Genomic DNA, 21,797 nt, shown 5'->3' with positions numbered 1-21,797 from the left:
GCCTGGTTAAATAAAACAATAAAAAAAGGGCAACCCCAATGGGTCGTCACAAAGTTATAAACTCCGCGCATTTCTATAATGTATCTTCTTAAAATTAAATTGTAAAACTAACTCTAACCACGCGACTAACCCTTATGCCTAACCCGAACCTTAAATGCAGACCACAAAGCAAAATAGTTGTTGTAGGCTTGTAACCAATTTTGACTTTGTGGCTGAGGAATCTGACTGTGGAAGCTAGTGGAAACCACCCAACTCCCTCCCACCTGTCCTTATCCCTAGACTGCGTTGCCGTGGCAACACTCAGCCAGCGTTGTGAGCTGGTGTGTTGTGCAAAAATGGAAAGGAAGATGGAGGAGAACATGAGAGACGTCGACGCTGGTGTGTAAATAGTAGTGCTACCTACCTCCTATAGTACCTATATTCAAGTGCATGAGAGTGCATAGCAGGTTGCTGCACATTTAGTTATGAATGAGTCTGGACTGCTGCATTAATCACCTAGACCGACACAACATCGTTTGTAAACATCACTTTGCTAGTTAGCTAAGTAAGCTTGTTACTAGCTAACGACGTTATTTTGTTAGGTAACGTTAACCTTCTAGTTAGCTAGCTACTCATTTAGCTACCTGATATAAATAATACTAGCTAGTAGCATGAAAATGTTCAGCAAATTGAAGTGTTTGCCGTAAACACTCTGCCTGGACAGACTACTTGCTATGCATCTAATGTGCGGGATTTGCTCTGTGACTGAGTTTAGTAGCTAACGTTAGCTAGTGCTAGCTCTGGTCCAGAGCGTCGTTCTGCTGTACTCTCAACCGAACGACGCCCAGGATCAGAGCTAGCAAATACTAGCTGCCTCTTGCAGCAACTGGCTGTGGCAAGTAGCTGTGTTAGACACAAGAAGTAGTGGTTCCCTATATATCTATGGTAATAGCATGGCTGTGGCTACACGTCATTGTAAGGGTTTTAATTAGGTGTGCTTTGCTTTATAAACTGGTCATGCTTATTATTATTATTATTTCGCTGGAATCTGTAATACCAAAACCGTAAACACCATAACAACTTTAACCTTTAACTGGCACACCAATAAAACATTTTATCTGAAAAATTATTGTTATGCAAAATATGTGTGTATAGCCTCAATATAGGTTTATTTGACAATGTAAAACACAATACAACCGCACATGTGGATAATGCATTTAAAATCATTGAGGATGACACCAAAACTTTGAAAACGTATTTTCATTGTGGTCTTCATAAATAAATGTTTAAAACATTTACAAACAACATAGTAGGCCTAGGCTTCACAGTAGACCTAGCCTAATAGGCATACCTAGCCTAATAAGCATACACCTTTAAAACATAACAAAACAAAGGACAGGACGACATTGTCATAACCATAGGGTATGACTCCCTCAATATATCCGCGATCTCAGGCTCCTAAACTGAGTTAGATTATGGTTTGATGATGGTGATGCCAGATATAGGCTAGAAATTAATAATTTTTGTGTGCATGACTTTGATAGAAACTTAAACTTTGATAGATAATGCATCGCAAACATCTCAACCAGCAGGTTGAGTTGCCCAATTAAAGTAAACACATTTTGTATTGGAATTTGCATTGATTTTTTAAATCATCAAAAACAGGATACATTCATTTACATCTTGTCTGCTTAATTTACATCTTGTCTGCTTAATTTACTTATAATGGAAGTTGGGCCTAGTTAAATGAGGACTGATGATTTGAATAAATATGATACATGTAAATGAATGCGTTTACAGTTCATATGCTTAGAATAACAATAACATTTCATGTACTGAATGATGTTATAAAACATATTGAAGATAACAGGCAGGCAGTTAATAATGATCCCATAATAATATTTTTCTATTGTCCAAAATTATATCTAGCGTTGGCTTAATATGGCGGCGCACAATTGTCCCAGCGTCGTCCGGGTTAGGGTTTGGCTGGGGTAGGTGGTCATTGTAAATAAGAATGTGTTCTTCACCCTTTAACAGGCAGCAAATTTTGCCATATTTTATCATCTCAACCAATGCCATTTCGTAAAATGTCATCTGGTTTTCATTATCGGACTCCCATATATTTTTAGAACACCCATCCAAAGATGGTTGAAAATCAGGAAGTGAACATACCCCAACCAGAGGTCATGGATTACAGGGAACATTCGCACTGAACTAAAGGGTAGAGCTGCTGCTTTCAAGGTGTGGGACTCTAACCCGGAAGCTTACAAGAAATACCGCTATGCCCTGCGACGAACCATCAAGCAGGTAAAGCGTCAATACAGGGCTGAGATTGAATCATACTACACCGGCTCCGACGCTCATCGGATGTGGCAGGGATTGCAAACTATTACAGACTACAAAGGGAAGCACAGCCATGAGCTGCCCAGTGACACGAGCCTTCCAGACGAGCTAAATCACTTCTATGCTCGCTTTGAGGCAAGCAACACTGAGGCATGCATGAGAGCATCAGCTGTTCCGCATGACTGTGTGATCACGCTCTCCGTAGTCAACGTGAGTAAGACCTTTAAACAGGTCAACATACACAAGGCTGCGGGGCCAGACAGATTACCAGTACGTGTGCTCCGGGCATGTGCTGACCAACTGGCAGGTGTCTTCACTTACATTTTCAACATGTCCCTGATTGAGTCTGTAATACCAACATGTTTCAAGCAGACCACCATAGTCCCTGTGCCCAAGAACACAAAGGCAACCTGTCTAAATGACTACAGACCCGTAGCACTCACGTCCGTAGCCATGAAGTGCTTTGAAAGGCTGGTAGTGGCTCACATCAACACCGTTATCCCAGAAACCCTAGACCTACTCCAATTTGCATACCGCCCAAACAGATCCACAGATGATGCAATCTCTATTGCACTCCACACTGCCCTTTCCCACCTGGACAAAAGGAACACCTATGTGAGAATGCTATTCATTGACTACAGCTCAGTGTTCAACACCATAGTACCCTCAAAGCTCATCACTAAGCTAAGGAACCTGGGACTTAACACCTCCCTCTGCAACTGGATCCTGGACTTCCTGACGGGCCGCCACCAGGTGGTGAGGGTAGGTAGCAACACATCTGCCACGCTGATCCTCAACACGAGCTCCCCAGGGGTGCGTGCTCAGTCCCCTCCTGTACTCCCTGGTCACCCACGACTGCATGGCCAGGCACAACACCATCATTAAGTTTGCAGATGACACAACAGTGGTATGCCTGATCACCGACAACGACGAGACAGCCTATAGGGAGGACATCAGAGACCTGGCCTGGTGGTGCCAGAATAACAACCTATCCATTACATTTACATTTAAGTCATTTAGCAGACGCTCTTATCCAGAGCGACTTACAAATTGGTGCATACACCTTATGACAACCAGTGGAACAGCCACTTGCATCTAAATCTTGTTGGGGGAGAAGGGGGGGGTGAGAAGGATTACTTACCCTTACTTACCCTATCCTAGGTATTCCTTGAAGAGGTGGGGTTTCAGGTGTCTCCGGAAGGTGGTGATTGACTCCGCTGTCCTGGCGTCGTGAGGGAGTTTGTTCCACCATTGGGGGGCCAGAGCAGCGAACAGTTTTGACTGGGCTGAGCGGGAACTGTACTTCCTCAGTGGTCCCTATCCCTCAACGTAACCAAGGAGATGATTGTGGACTACAGGAAAAGGAGGACCGAGCACGCCCCCATTCTCCTCGACGGGGCTGTAGTGGAGTAGGTTGGGAGCTTTAAGTTCCTTGGTGTCCACATCAACAACAAACTATCATGGTCCAAACACACCAAGACAGTCGTGAAGAGGGCACGACAAAGCCTATTCCCTCTCAGGAAACTAAAAAGATTTGGCATGAGTCCTGAGATCTTCAAAAGGTTCTACATCTGCAACATCGAGAGCATCCTGACCGGTTGCATCACTGCCTGGTACAGCAATTGCTCGGCCTCCGACCGCAAGGCACTTCAGAGGGTAGTGCGTACGGCCCAGTCCATCACTGGGGCAAAGCTGCCTGCCCTCCAGGACCTCTATACCAGGCAGTATCAGAGGAAGGCCCTACAAATTGTCAAAGACCCCAGCCATCCCAGTCATATACTGTTCTCTCTACTACCGCATGGCAAGCGGTACCGTAGTGCCAAGTCTAGGACAAAAAGGCTTCTCAACAGTTTTTATCCCCAAGCCATAAGACTCCAAATGGTTACCTGGACTATTTGCATTGTGTACCCCCAACCCCTCCTTTTCACTGCTGCTACTTCTGTTTAACATGTATGCATAGTCACTTTAACTGTACATTCATGTACATACTACCTCAATTGGCCCGACCAACCAGTGCTTCCGCACAATAAACTTTGATTTGATTTGAATGTGTGCAAAACCGAACCTAATTTACTAATAAAAAAAAAAAACGAATTGTGTATAAAATAGGAAATTACAAGGTTGTAAAATGTCTTAGAAGTCAACAACATCATTTGATAATGAAGAAGTGACTAATATGTTTTTATAATTTTACGAACTCTTGAAAAATATGCTCTCCCAGGCAGTTGAGTTGCCTATTAATGGAATACCTTTTTTTTTTTTAAGTGTTTAATTTAACTTATGCAAATCAGTTAAAACATGGCGACTGGCACTGGAACTGTTGCTTTGATACTACTTGTACTTTTCACACTACAACCACGTTTGTATTAATCCCAATGCATTTCAGGGGCCATAGAATTGAACGGGCAAAAATTCTGTCTAGTCTTCAACCGTTTAAGCTAGAAACGCCATTCAAACTCTAAAATGAGCAGACCAGTCTGGAATAGTGTTCTTGTATTCAGCTTTTTATACTATTACCTCAAACTATAAAATGTTTTGTATACCTGTTCATTTCAATGGTGGAATGCAGGCCTTTTTAATTAAAAAAAATATTTTACCTTTATTTAACTAGGCAAGTCAGTTAAGAACAAAATCTTATTTTCAATGCCAGCCTAGGAACAGTGGGCTTTAACTGCCTGTTCAGGGGCAGAACGACAGACCTTGGCAGCTCAGGGGTTTGAACTTGCAACCTTCCGGTTACTAGTCCAACGCTCTAAACTGAAATCACTGCCACAAAACTTTCATAATGTTCAAACAATTTTATTTTGAGAGCTTAAAAACACCTAATGATGACATAGCACTCACTCTAGCCTACTATACAAGCCCATAATCAGTGGTGGAAAAAGTACTCAATTGTTATACTTAAGTAAAAGTAAAGATACCTTAATAGAAAATGACTCAAGTAAAAGTGATACTACTCGTTTAAAAGTGTATGGTTTTAAGTGTACTTAAGTACAGTGGTGGAAAACATACTCAATTGACATACTTGTGAAAAAGTAATAAGTAAAAGTAAATGCTATACATGAAATTCATTATATTTAGCAAACCAGACGGCACACCTTTCTTGTTTTTAAAATTTTAACACTCAGACATAATTTACAAATGCAGAGTTTGTGTTTAGTTGGTCCGCTAGATCTGAGGCAGTAGGGAAGACAACGCGTTATATTAATAGGTGCGTGAATTGGACCATATTTCTGTCCTGCCTGAGCATTCGAAATGACAAGTACTTTTGGGTGTAAGGGAAAAGGTATGGGAGTAAAAAGTACATATTGTCTTTAGGAATGTAGTGGAGTAATAGTTGTCCAAAATATAAATAGTACAGGGCCCGGTTGCATAAAACACCTGAAGTTAATTTTCCCCTCATCTTTCCCTTAAAGTTTTCTTAACTGTAAGTCACTTGCACAAAACATTTTAAGGTGAATGTCCCCCTTAAATTAAGTGCAAAAGTTAAGGGTGCTCATGAGGTCCCTTAACTGCTTAATTCAGTATGGATATCAGTGTAAACATCATTTGTGGAGGTGAATGTTGCTTTCATCAGCCTTGTTTACAAAAGGAAAACATCAACCAACTGGGTACTTAGCTAAACATTGGAAGGTGGAAAATCCATGGCTACAAATTTGGTTTATTTTCTTCTGAAGCAATTTTGTTATCCTGTGTTGATTGTGGAAGTTTTGCTATCTAACAAAATAAATGTGATCACTTTGAAGAGACATTTAGTCAGTGAATCATGCCAGGTACTCTTTCTGCCATGCATGCCTTCAAACTATGGTAAAAGCCCTAAAGTATGGCCTTAAGAGAAACACTTAAGATATGTTATGCAACCAGGCCCAGATATCCCACAAAAACTACTTAAGTAATACTTTAAAGTATATTTTACTTAAGTACTTTACACCACTGACTATAACGACTCCACACCTACAAAGCACCCAAAATTAGGTCACTATAACTAACACATAGCCTTTGAAAACCCTATTAATACCATTGCTGTCACTACCACTATATCACAACCATAAATACTTCAAGACTAGCAAGCACATCACACCACATTTAAATGTCCTTTTCTAGTCTACAATTAAAAGACCTGAGTTCATAGAGTTAAATCCTAATCCACATGTGTAGGTTAACATGCACGACATATTAGCTACCTAGAATGTACTGTAATTAAATGCAACACTATCAGGGACACTTGATAATTATTCATGCATTATATGCAGGTAAAGGACAGTTTGTTTCACTCCAAATAGCATAGGCTGTTTAACCACCTGATTTAGCACCTGTCAAAAAAGCAGGCCAAGCACTTGTTAGACCAGGCTATAGCTTTTAAAGGTTGTGAAGTTTTAGCTAGTAACACCATTTGTTTACAATAGTGAAATCTCTGAACACACCAAAATAAATAATTTCACGCCTTTTTGTTGTCTTGAGGTTTTTATTTAGTTCTAATACAATACAAGTAGATATATTTCTGCAAGGTGACCTCAGTTAAGGCTTTGCCAACAGCATGCCTTACTTACTATGCATAAGGCAGGCAAGCCACATTTGATGCACGAAAGAAATCTTGTCATACTGTATCTACTTCTGATAAAGCACAAAGTGTGAAAATATTAATATGATATTTACCGCATGTGATATCCTTAGAATGGTGGGGTGTTTAATAGATATTAGTTCAGATTAAGTTGTTTGACAAGTGATATGTGGTTGTCCTAGGCAGTGAAGCTGGAGGAGAGGATGCCTTAGTGGGCAATGTGAACAAGCTGATGGTGACTCCACCAGGATACACAGGAGTTCCACGGAAAGGCCACCTTGTCTTTGATGCTTGCTTCGAGAGTGGTAAGTACAAACTGTAATGAGGTGTAATATCACAATTTAAACTACTGTAACATTTGATACATTTATCACAATATTTGTAAATACATCCACAGACTAGGCTTATCTACGCTAATTAGGCTAACTTAGAATTTCCTTTACCTAGCTTAAGTAGTTATAGGCTATGTAATTCTATTTTGATCACAAAACAATCCAGTATTATTAAGTGATCATTCTATGATGATATTATTGTCATCCCTCAATTTAAAAAGGGCAGTATAAGACCTAGGCTATAGTAAATAATGAATATAATGTAGGCTATGCCTGCTGGTGCAATGCAGGTTGACAGGTAATTCGTCACTATATACCACATTTCTGGGTACTGTATTACATTTTCAGCCAATTATTTTTCTTGTTTACTAATATACAGGAAGACCCACATGCACCCAAACAGGTTGTTTTGTAGTGCGATCCTCTGATCCTCCTTTACAGATCTCATATACTTCAGTTACGAAACCATTTTATTTCCTTAGATGTGTTTCTGTGATTTGAATTGCATCCTATCGAATTAGTGAACTTATATTAAACATGGCCTATTAATAAAAGCAGAATATTCTATATAACTAGGCCTAAATAATTTATTTGATTGTGTCTTTTAATGGTTAATTAGCTATAGAAAAGGGTAACAAAAAAATTAAAAGGTTCTAAGTGAGTCACTGCTCTTTTACCTTGTCCATCTTCCTAGTTGAAGACTGTAATTAAACAAGTTAATATGTTCTAGAATGCTTTGTAAATGGCCTTTGTTTTGAACTTTTCAACCAAATGAATGGCACTGCAATGAAAATAAAGTGCTTTCCTCTGTGACAAGGTCAAGTGGGCAGCAAAGAGAGTGACTCTGGGCTGGAGTGACAGTGAATCAGTGGGCCAGTGGAACATTCACAATATCATTCTCTGCTGGGAGATTAGGTTCAGGGTCTTCAACAGATGAGACATAGCTTTCATATTCTTGGCAGGCAACCAATTTCTGGCTGTGCAGAGATGAAGTTTAACTTGTGATTCTGTGCTGTTTGGCCCAGCTGTCAGAGGATAGACTTTTTAAGTTGATTTTTATTTTTTGACTTTGTTTATTTGGATAGAATGTGAAACTTCTGAGAAGAATCTATGTGTTTTTCTCCCAGACATAATACTGAATAAACAAGTGGTTAGAGGTTTATTAGACACCATTTTTTAAGGTAAGCTTATACTATCGAACGGCACTGTCAATCAAATGAAATTAATATGATAGGGTATTACTATAATATCATATGATATTGTCAGTCACACCATGGCACCACATAACAGGTGAGAGGTTTGAAAGTTAAGAGATAAACAAAGAGCTTCTAACTAAGATCTGGGAAGCCATGAGGATTTGAGGATTTGTCTAAAAGTGAGTGCTATGCTCGATCCCGAGTTATAAATGAAGATTAAAACGGCTATGCATGTGGCCTGTCAAAGGGGAGTGAATAGAGAGGAGAGTAGACAAACATATGTTTTAGGAGGTTGATATGGATATTAATAAATGATCAGGAGACTTACGTTTCTTACGGGTTTTTAAATAAGTTTCCTTATTTTCCCAGATGACATACTCAGAGGACCTCAGACATTGATTAATGGGCGTTGAGCTCTCAGACTGAGATCCGCTAACATGTATAACATTACCCAGATGTCTCTAGGTCCGGAAATTCTCCTGAATGATTTATGGAATTGATATTAATCTCTTTCCAGTAAATGCATTACTAAAGTTGGAAACAGAGAGGAATTGAACTACGCTAATGTCAAATTAATGTTGTGTTGCTGTTTCAACGAAGCAACACTGCAGCTAGGCTAACTATTTTAACCACTTATAAGCCAACAGGTCTCCTATAAGGACTAAATGATAAAAAGTCATTTTTCACTTCAGTGGTCATATGGTGAGTATCTGTCAATACATTTCACAAGGAGTGATATGTTTTTTCAGGAGTTAGCCCTCACTGTTCATAAAGAATTGTGGTTTGTTTTGTTGGTGGAATGTAGAAACGAAGAGGACTATTCATAATCCAGCGATTTGGCATTGCCTACCTTGAGTAGCATCACACATTCAATATCAATGTGTTTTCACTGAAGAAGAATACCTTTCATATTACCAAGGTATAAGCATATTTAAAACATGTTCGTTTGCCAAGAAGATTCAAGATCAATATCTACTGTTGAATATCTACTGTTGATGTAGTGCTTAAATTTACCCTTTAGATTACATCAATATCTAGACAGTATCACTCACTGCATGGTCAAATAACTAGCATCCATATTCCATGTAGTGACAGTGATATCTGTGAAGGTCTCACATTTCCAATTCATGCATTTGTTATATAATATGACACTGACAGGAAGAACATTTGAATACCCTTATAGAGGCTACTGTACGGATCACTATATGGATCACTTCACCTCAAACAATTTATTGCCTGAAACATGTGAATTCAAGCAGACATTTATTTGAATTTATGCAGAGATATCACTCAGTAAGGTTCATGCTGCCAATATTGCCACTTTTTTTGTAGGACAGCTGTCAACATTTTGCATACATTTTAGATACTAGATATTTTATTTTATTTCTTTAGTATCCCTGGTAATACATTCTAATTGGTTTATTAAAACAGACTACGGTATGTAAGCCATTTACTAAATGTATAAAACCCCTAATTTACATTTAGATGAGACATAATTCAGTTTCTTGTCAACCATATGCAGATTATGTCAGTGGTATATATTTTCATAGGCATTGCAGCCCACAGGTCTCTGAGTCACACTAGCTTCAGCAGTCCTCCCTTCCTTTGCTTTTTAAGATAATACAAGAAAATGCAGACTTTGATAGTATAGAAAAAATAATGACTATTTCCTCAAGCTGTCATTAAAACCATATGGATGGTTCTGTAGATATGGAGGTATGAAAAACAATGTCAATTCTATATGCTTAATTGAGTTTTAATAGTTATAATGATCTCTTTAGCCCATCAATTTCATTTTTGTTATGGATGTTTATTAATCAATGGGTTTTTATTTAGAGAAAGGAACATATTTGTATCTATTATTACTTGGACCTGTATCATTAGTTTTACGATGTGTACATGGAGAAATTAAATGTTTGTCCCTTTGACAGTTATTTTCTATCAATGTCAGACAGAATTATGGCATTGCTTTAATGTGAAAGCGGATTAGTGCTTGAAACATAATTCTTTACATTGGTAATATTAGTCACCAATCACAAATCAAATGAGCTCCATTAGTTTTACGAATAAGCAGAAATAATTTGAACTGTCAAATTAGAATAAATTAGAAATATTCTATACAGTGAATCATTTTCCAGAATTCAACCTGTGCATCCATCTGTGCACAATTAGGATTTAGCTAAACCATTCTGTAGCTTATATTTGTAGGAAAATCTTTCCTACAAATATATTAATAATAAAGTACTTGTCAGATCTAATGATGAACTTTGAGACCTGCCTGTAGGTATTCAATTGAATCCTACATCTTTTTGTGGATTCTGAATTTAGGTGGTCAATGGCTTGATTGCCTCCAGCACTGTGTTTCTCATTAAAGGATGACACTGACAGTGTTAGCATATTGTTTTACTGTTCCTGTTGACCATTCACAGAAGTTATTAAGCCATCATTGATTATTGCCTGAACTCGGTCTTCAGACATCAAGTTGCATGGAGAGGGAGACCGAATCAAAGTAAAGGCTTTGGAGATCGCAGATATTTAGTAAGGTTAATTGATAAGCGTACGGTACCCTACAACAGAACTCTGACTCACATATTCATGTGACCTTCCACTGTGGGATATGCAGCACCTGTAAAATCCTCTAATTGACTTGTTTCACACTGACTGCAGACACAACTCATTAAGCCTCATTGATTGTTATGAGTTCGGCTGTAATATCCAAAATCACCTGTAATTGCCAACATCTTTTGTCTAAGTAGCAGTTCAAAAAACGTTGTATTTTGTTATAGACCTATTGTATATCACTGTTGTTTATATTAAGCATTTTTCCTTTTTCTCAGGCCACAGCTTTGATATTGTCATGTGAGTTGAGGGAATTGGTAATAAGACAGATAAAGAAGTGGGGATATTATGATGGTATGCCAGAGAACAGGGAAAAAGTCTAACTGAAGAAAGGAAAGGGGATTTATCAAGTCGAAACAGATGCTCTTTTCACAGACCTGGATGTGCTAGCGACTGTTTTTGTATTTGCTATGCAGATACCTTGAGTCCACCACAGCATCCACTGCTGTTGGAAGCCATTTCCCTTCACACTTCATCAACTGTTTTGCCTGCATGCGTCTGCCACTCGCTTTCACCATTTTCATGGAATATCAGGCTGATGCACCTCATTCATGCTCTGGGAAAATCCTGTGCCCACCTATCAGACGAGGCATAGTGTTGTTTTTCCTACTGAGATAACACTGTATATTTATTTTTTAATCTTTATTTAACTAGGCAAGTCAGTGTAAGAACAAATTCTTATATACAATGACGGCCTAGGAACAGTGGGTTAACTGCCTTGTTCAGGGGCAGAACGACAGATTTTTACAAACGCTTGGTTACTGGCCCAACACTCTAACCACTAGGCTACCTGTCGCATATACACTCTTAGAAAGGTGCAATCTAGAACCTAAAGGGGTTCTTCGGTTGTCCCCATAGGATAACCCTTTGAAGAAGGCTTTTGGGTTCTATGCAGAACCTTTTACACATGGGAAAAAAAAGTTCTACATGGAATCAAAAAGGGTTCTACTGGAACCAAAAATGGTTATTCTATGGGGACAGTTGAATAACCCTTTTTTCTAAGAGTGTAGGGAGGGGTTTCCTTCCAAAATATAACAATTTCTGTACCGTAATGTTTATTCATGTGGCATTTTGTGTTTCTAATCGTTTGTGATGTAAATGTTTTATCCAAATGTAGAAAACGAATGTAATTTATGCAACTTTTACATAGCTACCTCTGAAATGCCAACTAAATGTGTTAACATAGTCTGAGGGCAGTAAGTAGCAACTGAATGAATAAGCAAAAGTATATACTTATGTTTATTCTTGATAATACAATTGTTTCCAAATGCAAAACGAATGTATCCGCCATAGACATTATAGAAAGTATGGAACCTCTGAAGTATTTCATGGATTTGCTACGTGGATTTGAAATCATGCACAGTAATGATAATAGATGAAAAAATATTTTTGGAATCAGTGAACAATAGAAAACTGTAAAAAAAAAATGACTAAAAGGATTCTGCAGAGAGATTACTAATGAGGATAAACACCATGAACAATTCCTGCACTGTTCACTGCTGATGAAGGTTTAATTGTTTTTTCTTTTCCCAAGCATTTTACGGAATCTATCTTGCCTTATCTTCTCTCAGAAGTGTTCATGTTGCAATTGCAGAGCCCATCTACAGGATGAGTGATTACAGCCAGAGCCAAAGCAACATTTAGAGAGGAAAAAAAACTAAACAGGAACTGAACGAATGCTGGGGGGAAATGCAGTCAAGCTTGTCAGAAGACATTTATATACTCCAGAGTACCCATGAATCAAGACAGTTGGGTCTTCATTGATTAAAGAAAAAGGAAACGCTTTAACAATCAAGCAAGATGCTTAGCACAAGTGGTTTGGAGAGGGCTGAGCTACAGTGCCACTCCTGATGTCCTGTTGTTGGTTTTATTCCAAGACTAAAATGTGATTAAAACATAACATAGCGGAAAGCAGTAGACAAAACTTGTTTTTCTTCTGAAAAGGAAAAGCAGATCTAAAGCTGTGCATCGTGATTTCTGATTAGATTGGTAACCAAATATAATTAAATTAAGGATATACTGTAAAAGTTGCTTATTTATCTTTGGACCGTGGGTATAATTTTGGATGTCATTGCATCTTACAGTCACTAGCTAGCCATTCCACATAGGCTAAAATTCATGTTTTAACTTTGCCTTATATAAGCTTATGTAACTTTAACTGAGTTATGGGTTTTCCAGATGAATATTTTGTTGTGCAGTAACACTTAGGCTATGACTCTGATGTATTGAGAGGAAATCTAGACTCTCCGTCTCCCTTACTTGTCCTTGGTATTGGATTGGCTTCACTGCCCAAAACACTAAATGGTCTTTTCACTTTTTTTTCCTTTTTTTTTTAAAGCTTTTTTTCTTCTTCTTTTAAATCGGGAGGAGATTATGGAGATAAATTTGGGCTGTCAAGTGAGAGTCAGCTAGACTATTCCTTTTGATTTATTCTATTTATCAACCCTTTATAACTATGAGTTAAAATATATTTATTTATATTATTACATTTTTCTATGTCCATTCCCTTGCTTTCTCGCCCTCTTTTCTGGACTCTTTTTTTGTCCATTTTTTATTTCCTTTTACATCCCATCTGATACCCAGTGAGTGTTGTGTCGTTATATAGGCATGGCCCTGAAGGAAACAAAACATCCCAAGATTAAGGTGCTACGCTTAAGCAGGCATAGAGCTTTGTAGCTCTGGAGACATGGGCAGCCATTGCACTTAACCCAGTGTCACAGCAGGAGCAGAATCTTTGCCAATCCCGTTGCTAGTCTGTAGAATGCACTTTGCACAGGTAAAATACTATGTTAATGATGTACAGAAAAAATACATATTGTAAGAATACTGGCTCCATTTTCACATTGCAAGTTTGAGCAGAGCAAACGTTTCAGAAGAGTCCCATCTAGTGTCATAATATTTGCAAGCTACAGTAGTCTCAGTTATCATATGTGTCTGTGCAATGTCACTGAGCGAGGCAGGGGAGGTGATATCAGGTTTGTGCAAAAGCAGAGCAAATGAAACGGGCGATAATCCTGTCTGACATTCTCGCCTGCCGCTCTTGGTTTCATCTAATCAGAGAGGGAACACATGGCCCAGTTTGCTCTGACACAGACACTTCTCCTGGCAGAAGTAGTACAAACATCTTCAATATTTTGAAAGTTAATTGTTGATTGTTGAGATACATAAAAATATTGAGCTGGCCTCTTGTTCTCAAAATGTCACAAAATGCTAGTAACCACACAATCGTTTTGTAAGATTTGTAGGGTAATTGTTTGAACAGAATATTCACATTGCTGGCAAATGTTTCCTCTACATGGTGGTGCTTTAACGATAGGTAGAAAAGGTTCATTTATGCATATTTTATAATGCAACAGTCATACATACACTTTATTGGCATTATTGCTTATGAACCCTTCTAAAAGGGATAATATTATATTTTTGCAATTAAGCCCTGTTTCTACTGTACTTACCCAGAGTCAGATTGATACTGTTTGGGTAGACTTCCAGTCATTGTGCTAACACTAGTTAACAATGGCTTGTGACACTACCTTCAACTTCCTTCAACTGCACACAAAGACATAAAAATGTGTTTTAGGTTGATGTTGGCTTGCTCCCCTTTAGTGTTGACATGTGTTTGTGTGCTTGTACAGGATGTTTGGCTGTGATGAATCATGTTTTTCGTTGTCTCTAAATGATCAAGAGATGGTAGTATGGGGATTCTGGGCCTTTGGGTCATAGTCCTCAGGGTCCATGCTTCTCCTCAATCTCTCAGATGTTAATATGTTGTAAGTGAACATGACGGCAACAAGCTTCTATTGCACTTGTGGTGTGTGAACTCAGAGCTCCAATGATGGAGTAATTCATTTCCAAGCAATCCTGATTCCATAAACACAGTTTCTAGGCAAACGTGTCGTTTCTCATCTGAGGCAAGAGGGTGCAGTTTGGGAAAATGGCGAGGATTTGTAACACTTTAGCAGTTCATGTTTTTTAAGCTGCCTCTGTTTATTTTGCTGATTTATTTAGAATGCCTTCCTGAGATGAGCTTCAGTCATGTGTCAGGTTTTGTTTGATATCACAAATTCATGCGCAGAATATGTTTGTAAAGTGAAGTGAAAAATAAGACTATTTTGATAGTACATGAGATTTTGATACAGACGGCTGTCTTCCGCTATTCATAGTAGACAACATTGAAATGTACACCACATAAAGGTTTAACAAGATCTCATATTGAATGTAAGTATGTATCCCCTTTAAAATAATTTAGTTGAAATATTGCAGGGATACTTTGATGTCACAGACAGAATAGAATATAGGATATTTAGCCAGGTACAACTGCTTTCAGTGGTTTGCATTTGTTAGTGATGACCAGTTGCTTCAGGGTAGGTAGACTTGACAGAGCTTCCTACCAGGATAATGACTTTATATTGTTTCTGTCTTCCCTCTGCCAAACACTGTGCATAATATGCAGGCCGGGTTCTGCCAGATTGGGAGAGAAGTTGTGAAGCTATTAGACGATCATATTCTCAAAGGCTAGGCTATAATTCAATTTCTGCCGCTACAATATTCATTGATGGGGCAACCACCTATGAATGCCATCTTGGTAGAAATGGGATTTTAGCGCTTTTTAATGTTTCTGCCCTGATTTATTTTGACACATGAGGATAGTGGATGTATGCCTATAATATTTTATTGAAATGCTCCTTGGCTAAACAACTAGTCTTGATGTAGGTTAATGTGCATAGCTCAATGATTGTTATGACTAAGCTAATTATTAATCCCATTTCCCAATAGCACATTGCCATGATATGCAGTACAGCCAAGTCAACACATTGATTTAATCTTATCTGATTTTGACATGGATGGACATAAAAACTTAATATATGCCATTTAGCTGACGCTTTTATCCAAAGCGACTTACAGTCATGTGTGCATACTTTCTACGTATGGGTGGTCCCGGGAATTGAACCCACTACCCTGGCGTTACAAGCGCCATGCTCTACCAACTGAGCCACAGAAGGACCACAACTTATGTGGTTAAATATCATGACAGACAGCTTATTTTCTGATGCAAGCCTGGCCCTTCACATACATCAGCATCACATTGTGAGCGATTTGTGTCTTCAAAACACTTGAAAGGATTTTCTAGCGAATGTGAGATGCCTCTATGAACTCCAACATTCACCAGAAAAACCATTTCAGACTGCCCACTGGCTGTGAATAAGGGCTATTTGAGTATTTGAACAATCTTTTTCTAATGAGAGGGACACTTTGCATCCCTCTTCTGAAGAATGTTAAATCTGTGCTCTGCTCTTGGAAACCTCTGGGATCTGCACTTCCAGCAGTGATGAAGAATTCGTAGCCAAAACGTCCCTCTTCACTATTTTCTTTCTTGATAAAAGATTTTTGTAAATTGACATGTCCAAAATATGCATCTTCTCTTACATCCAATGCATTTAATAGAGATTAGGATGTCTGTGGATGTGTTGTCTTTTCCTTTCTGCTATTTAAAAAAAAAAAGTTATTATGAATATTTTATTTTCGTTGTACTTTTTGACTTTCTTATATATATATTTATTGCTCTGTTGCTTAATTTCTCTTAAGTAATTGCACCATGCTTGGGTACAGCTTGCCAGAGTGATTGCACAAAAACCTGATCCTCTGCCAAGCCTTTTGAATGACTTTCAATATAGCCTTTTTCCTGTCCTTTCATTTTTGTGTAAAGCTGGCAGTGCATTGACAGTAGCAGCACTTTGTGTAATTCCCCAGATTGAAAAGCTGTTTCACAATGAGAGATTTCCTCAGCGTTGCTCCTGACGGTTGGAAACCACACTGGGATTTACAGACATCCTCTTCCCGACTAGCTCAACTCTCAGATTCACTTCAACCTCCCCTTAACTATGGCCCTATCCGATTAACACACAATACTGGACAGGTGCAGGTAAAAAAAAATAGAAATATTTTTGAGCAAATTCATAGCAGTGATGTTGATCCTCAGTTTGGCCTGTGACTTTGACTGAGGGTTGGCACCTCCCTCTCTGTCACACTGTATTGAATGTCAAGAGTCACTTACTGTCAGATTACCTGCCAGGGGCCTCATTGGGGACCCTGCCCTCTCCTCTTCTATTGGGGAGATTTGTTTGGTTTCAAATGGAAGGTCGTGCATGGAGAGAAGAGCCATACTAGTAGTTTACTCTCCTTTTGTCTCCACTTGCATTTTCAGTGAAACTTTTTTTTTTCTGCTGACCTATTGGTATGGCCGTTGATTTCTAGTCTCCCTTGTTTCTCCCCTTTTCTTTTGCCCACTCCCTGTGTTCCTGAACTCATTACAGCTCAATCAGCCCAGCCCCAAGCACTGAAGTGTGCACCCAGAAGGAGCAATAACTGTAAATAACCAGGACTGCAGGCTTCCCGATAACATGTTACCAAGATGATAACAGCCCTTCTTAGCAGTCCTGTTGACCTTCTCCTTGCCTTGGGCTCGCCAAGGACCCTTCAGCTCTCTCTGTTTTTATCTCCAAACTCTCTGCAGGGAAGATTATTCTCCTGTGTTGTGAGAGGCAGAGAGAGAAAAAGAGAGGGAGAGTGTGTCTGGGAGAAGAAGAAACAAAACAGACAAAACAACAAAGACGAGACCTGGACTGTTGTCCCTCTGCCAAAGCCTCTCTTGTCCTTTGTAGGCCTCCACATAATTAACTTGTAAGAAGATAGCATGAAATTGGAACAGACTTGTATTTATTCTCTGAAGAGGCCACCACTGCATAGCACAAAATGATAAGAGGAGAGGAAAACACAGACGCAACAAAACAAAAACAATGCACAAGCTTACTATAGATTCCTCTGGTAAAACCTGATAATGTAAGGCTTCAGAAATCAATAAATGTAAAGATGATAATGTTTAACTGCTTTTACAGGCTCATGTCAAGGGCTAGCTTGATGTGACAAGAACTTGTGGGCTAACACATTGGCTGGCTGAGATTGATAATACAACAAAGCCAGTTTTACTAAGAATACATGCACCACTATGAGTATGACCCATTACCATACCAACTGCTCTGGATGTAACATACTTGCTTTAGGGTCTTTTGAAAATGATTATAAAAGGGCAGCGAGAAAATGTGGTCTCTTTTGAATTTACAGGCTTTTACATCATTTGTGCCAAATATGTGGGCTGCATATCTCACTGGTATCCCCAGGCTGAGCCATTTTAATATCTGTTAGAGTTTGCTGGTGCTCAAATGGTTTCATAAAGGGATGATGTTGTTTACCTTGTTCTCTCCACTTCAGTTGTTATCTCCTTTTTTCACATACAGATTCACTGTCTTTTCAGGGCTGTCTCTGGCATTCTGTTAATGGCAAAAAAAATGATATAGTTTAAAGTTCTAACAAAAATGTATTTAAATTCGCTATGTTTTGACATCTGTGAGAGAGTTTGTGTGGACCTTGGAGGTCAAGTGTTTTGTCCTTGTTCAAGGCCACATCGACAGATTCTTCACCTTGTTGGCTCAGGTTCTCGAACCAGTGACCTTTCGGTTACTGGCCGGACGCTCTAACTGCTACGTTACCTGCCACCCTATTTAATGATAAGGTAGAGGAAAAACTGCTTTTTAGAAGTCCTGAAGCAAGAGATTGATGTTTTCTCTTTGACAACTTGCCTTTAGATACTGGAGGAAAAGTGCAAGGACAGACATTTTGCCTCAGGTCTAAACTGAGACACCTCTGCTGGATGGAATCAATTCCGTCTTTATCAGTTGTCTGTACCCTGAAATTCTCACACCAGGGGCAAACTGATGTGTTTTCCAATAATGAAATGGAGCACATAGCAAAAATACATTTAAAAGGTTCCCACTCTCAGAAGTCCCTTTTAATTTCCAGTAAAGTTTGTATCACAGAGGAAAGCCCAGGAAAAAGACAGATGGATGTCTTTGACCAGCCCTCATTTTTTGTGTACACATTTTTGAGGTGGAAATTGCAGGGGTGTTTTTTGCCTTTAGAAAAATGTGTCAAGTTTTGAGGGAGCGTGCAATTTGACAGTATGTCCAACTGGCCTCACAACCGGAGACCACGTGTAACCACGCCAGCACAGTACCTCCACATACGGCTTCTTCACCTGCGGGATCGTCTGAGACCCGCCACCCGGACAGCTGTTGAAACTGAGGAGAATTTATTTCTGTAATAAAGCCCTTTTGTGGGAAAAAACTAATTGTGATTGTTTGGGCCTGGCTCCCCAGTGAGTGAGCCGATGCTCACCCATGGCTGCTTTCCTGCCCAGTCATATGAAATCCATAGATTAGGGACTCATTTATTTATTTAATTTAACTGATTTCTTTATATGAATTGTAACTCAGTAAAATCATTGAAATTGTTGCATGTTGCGTTTTATATTTTTGTTCAGTATAGATGCAGTTGTCAGTGTAAAGTGCTTCATACCAATAATACCACAAGACATTACTTTATCAAGCAATATTCAGCAATTTATTGGTGTTGGTATTGAAAATTGATTTTCAACACTTCACTTCATGTGAGCAGTCAATTTGTCTTCATGTGTAAAGTCAATTTCCATTCTCAAGCCTTTTATACTATTTCATTTCAGACACATACTGTATGTTATTCTGTTTATTGTGCCGAAAGGACATTTCTGGGGGAGCAAAATGTTGTGGAAAATGTTTATTTATCATTTTAGTTAGGCTACCCTAAATGGAAGTCATCACAAGTACAGCCCTAAATCAATCATTGAAATAATGCATTTGAAAACAACTATCTACATTACTATGACTCTGTTGAAGACAGCACCCCGGGCATGCTGCATGATACATCTGCATGGCAGAGGCACACAGGCCATCCATCCAGAGCAGCTACAGGCTGTCACATTGTGTGGGCTGAGCACTGTGACTGCTCTCCTTTGTACCTCCGTAATGGGATTAGATTAGCCATGTTTTCTCCTGTGAGTCCATGTGTGAATGACCTTCCTCTTGCCTTACCCATGCACTGGCTGCCATTTTGCACACTTCTGCAGTTACAGGTTTTGCAGCTCCCATGTTACTGTCAAATGAACAGTGTTTTGTTTAACAAAGCACATAAGTAAATGTATTAAACCAGTTTACTGGTGTAAAATAGAGACCTGGTAGCAGTTGTACGGGCAGAAATGTTGTAGGAGGCAGCCAGGTTCAGGTGCAGATGTTTAGCTTGCAAAGGTTTAGGCTACTACCAACGGAACGAAACGGGGAGGGACCTGCCTGAATTTGTCCAATAGAAACTTTCTAGGTGGTATTGAATGTGTCAATGTCACCTTGATTATTACAATTTGTCTCTCGACATGTGCACCTACATTATAAACTTTCATTTGTAGCCTAGGTTGTTGCAACATCATGATGGATATAGGACAAATTTGAGTATCATGTAGTAGCTTAAACCTATCGATGTTACCTTGAGCTGGGTGAATGGAATATGAATGACAGTATGCATTCAGTATGCTGTAATAGAAATAAGACCATACTAATGAAAAAAATCGTCCTCCCTTGGGCTGTTAAGGTGACCGTATCACCGGCAGTCACGAGTCATGACCGCAGTCAAATTCCATGTGACTGTTGAGTCATGGTTACAAGTCTTCTCCCAAACTGTGCTCTGATGCCGCTGATGGTCATTAGGCTACTTGCTAATGACCTGGTACTCAGGGCTCCATTGTCCCATTTAATCACTCTGACATCAATGCAAACTAAATCAAATCAAACAGTTCAGCCCTGACATTGAGTTTGAGCAGAATAGGATCACCTGTTGCACAGAGAGAACCAGCTCCTCATAGCTGGTTGAGCATGGAATGAAATAACATTTCTATAGGCTGTGCAATTGCGTGAGAAAAACATATTTTGATGCTGTCTATTAAAAAGAGGAGGATCCCATCATCTTTGTATAGGCTCGGCCTACTATATTTATTTCTCAACTTTCCTTATATTAAGCACATTGCTTTGCTTTATAACTGAGGTAACATACCTGGCTGGCATGAAAATGAACCACAGGAAAGCGTCCTCCATTCGTTATTCAAGTGCGTATGGATTACGTTTTTTTACCCTTCCCCTGTTCCAACAGGTGCATGGTAAATCTAAATCAAAACTCATTTCACAAATAGATGATTTAGTATATGTAAAGACCAGATTATATTGAGAATAGTCTGATGGGTGAGAATATTATCACTTGTGAATGATGCCCAGCGTGTGCAGTCTAAAGGCAACAAATAGTGCATGCATTTTTTTTGCTACTTTTTCAAATCATAGTGGACTGCATCATGTATAGGCCCATAGGCCTTCACTGCCTTCAGAAAGTATTCATACCCCTTTTACCTTTTCCACATTTTGTTGTGTTACAGCCTGCATTTAAAATGTATTACATTGAAAAATGTTTGTAACTGGCTTACACACAATACCCCATAATGCCAAAATGGAATTATGTTTTTAGAAATGAAGACATGAAAAGCTGAAATGTCGTGAGTCAATAAGTATTCAACCCTTTTGTTATGGCAAGCCTAAATAAGTACAGGAGTAAAAATTTGCTTAACAAGTCACATAATAAGTTGCACTCTGTGTGCAATAATAGTGTTTAACAGGATTTTTGAATGACTACATCATCTATGTACCCCACACATACAATTATCTGTCCCTCAGTCTAGCAGTGAATTCCAAACAGATTCAACCACAAAGACCAGGGAGGTTTTCCAATTCCTCGCAAAGAATGGCACCTATTGGTAGATGGTCAACCATTTTAAAAGCAGACAATGAATATCCCTTCGAGCAT

The 21,797-nt window shown here is 38.9% G+C and overlaps 1 protein-coding gene across 1 annotated transcript in view; it reads left to right on the top strand.

The window, feature by feature from the left end:
- The first annotated feature begins 234 nt into the window (after positions 1-234).
- The window catches only part of agbl4 (AGBL carboxypeptidase 4), a 412,900-nt gene continuing 391,337 nt past the window's right edge, over positions 235-21,797 (top strand). Inside the window, exons 1-2 of the mRNA XM_035781882.2 lie at positions 235-378; positions 7,066-7,188. Coding sequence (XP_035637775.1) covers positions 336-378; positions 7,066-7,188 — 166 coding nt within the window. The 5' untranslated portion in view covers positions 235-335. The remainder of the gene's footprint in view (positions 379-7,065; positions 7,189-21,797) is intronic.

Source organism: Oncorhynchus keta, chromosome 1, assembly GCF_023373465.1.
Source record: "Oncorhynchus keta strain PuntledgeMale-10-30-2019 chromosome 1, Oket_V2, whole genome shotgun sequence".
Lineage (NCBI taxonomy): Eukaryota > Metazoa > Chordata > Actinopteri > Salmoniformes > Salmonidae > Oncorhynchus > Oncorhynchus keta.
Note: the sequence above shows the minus strand (reverse complement) of the source record. Positions and strands in the feature narration are given on the sequence as shown.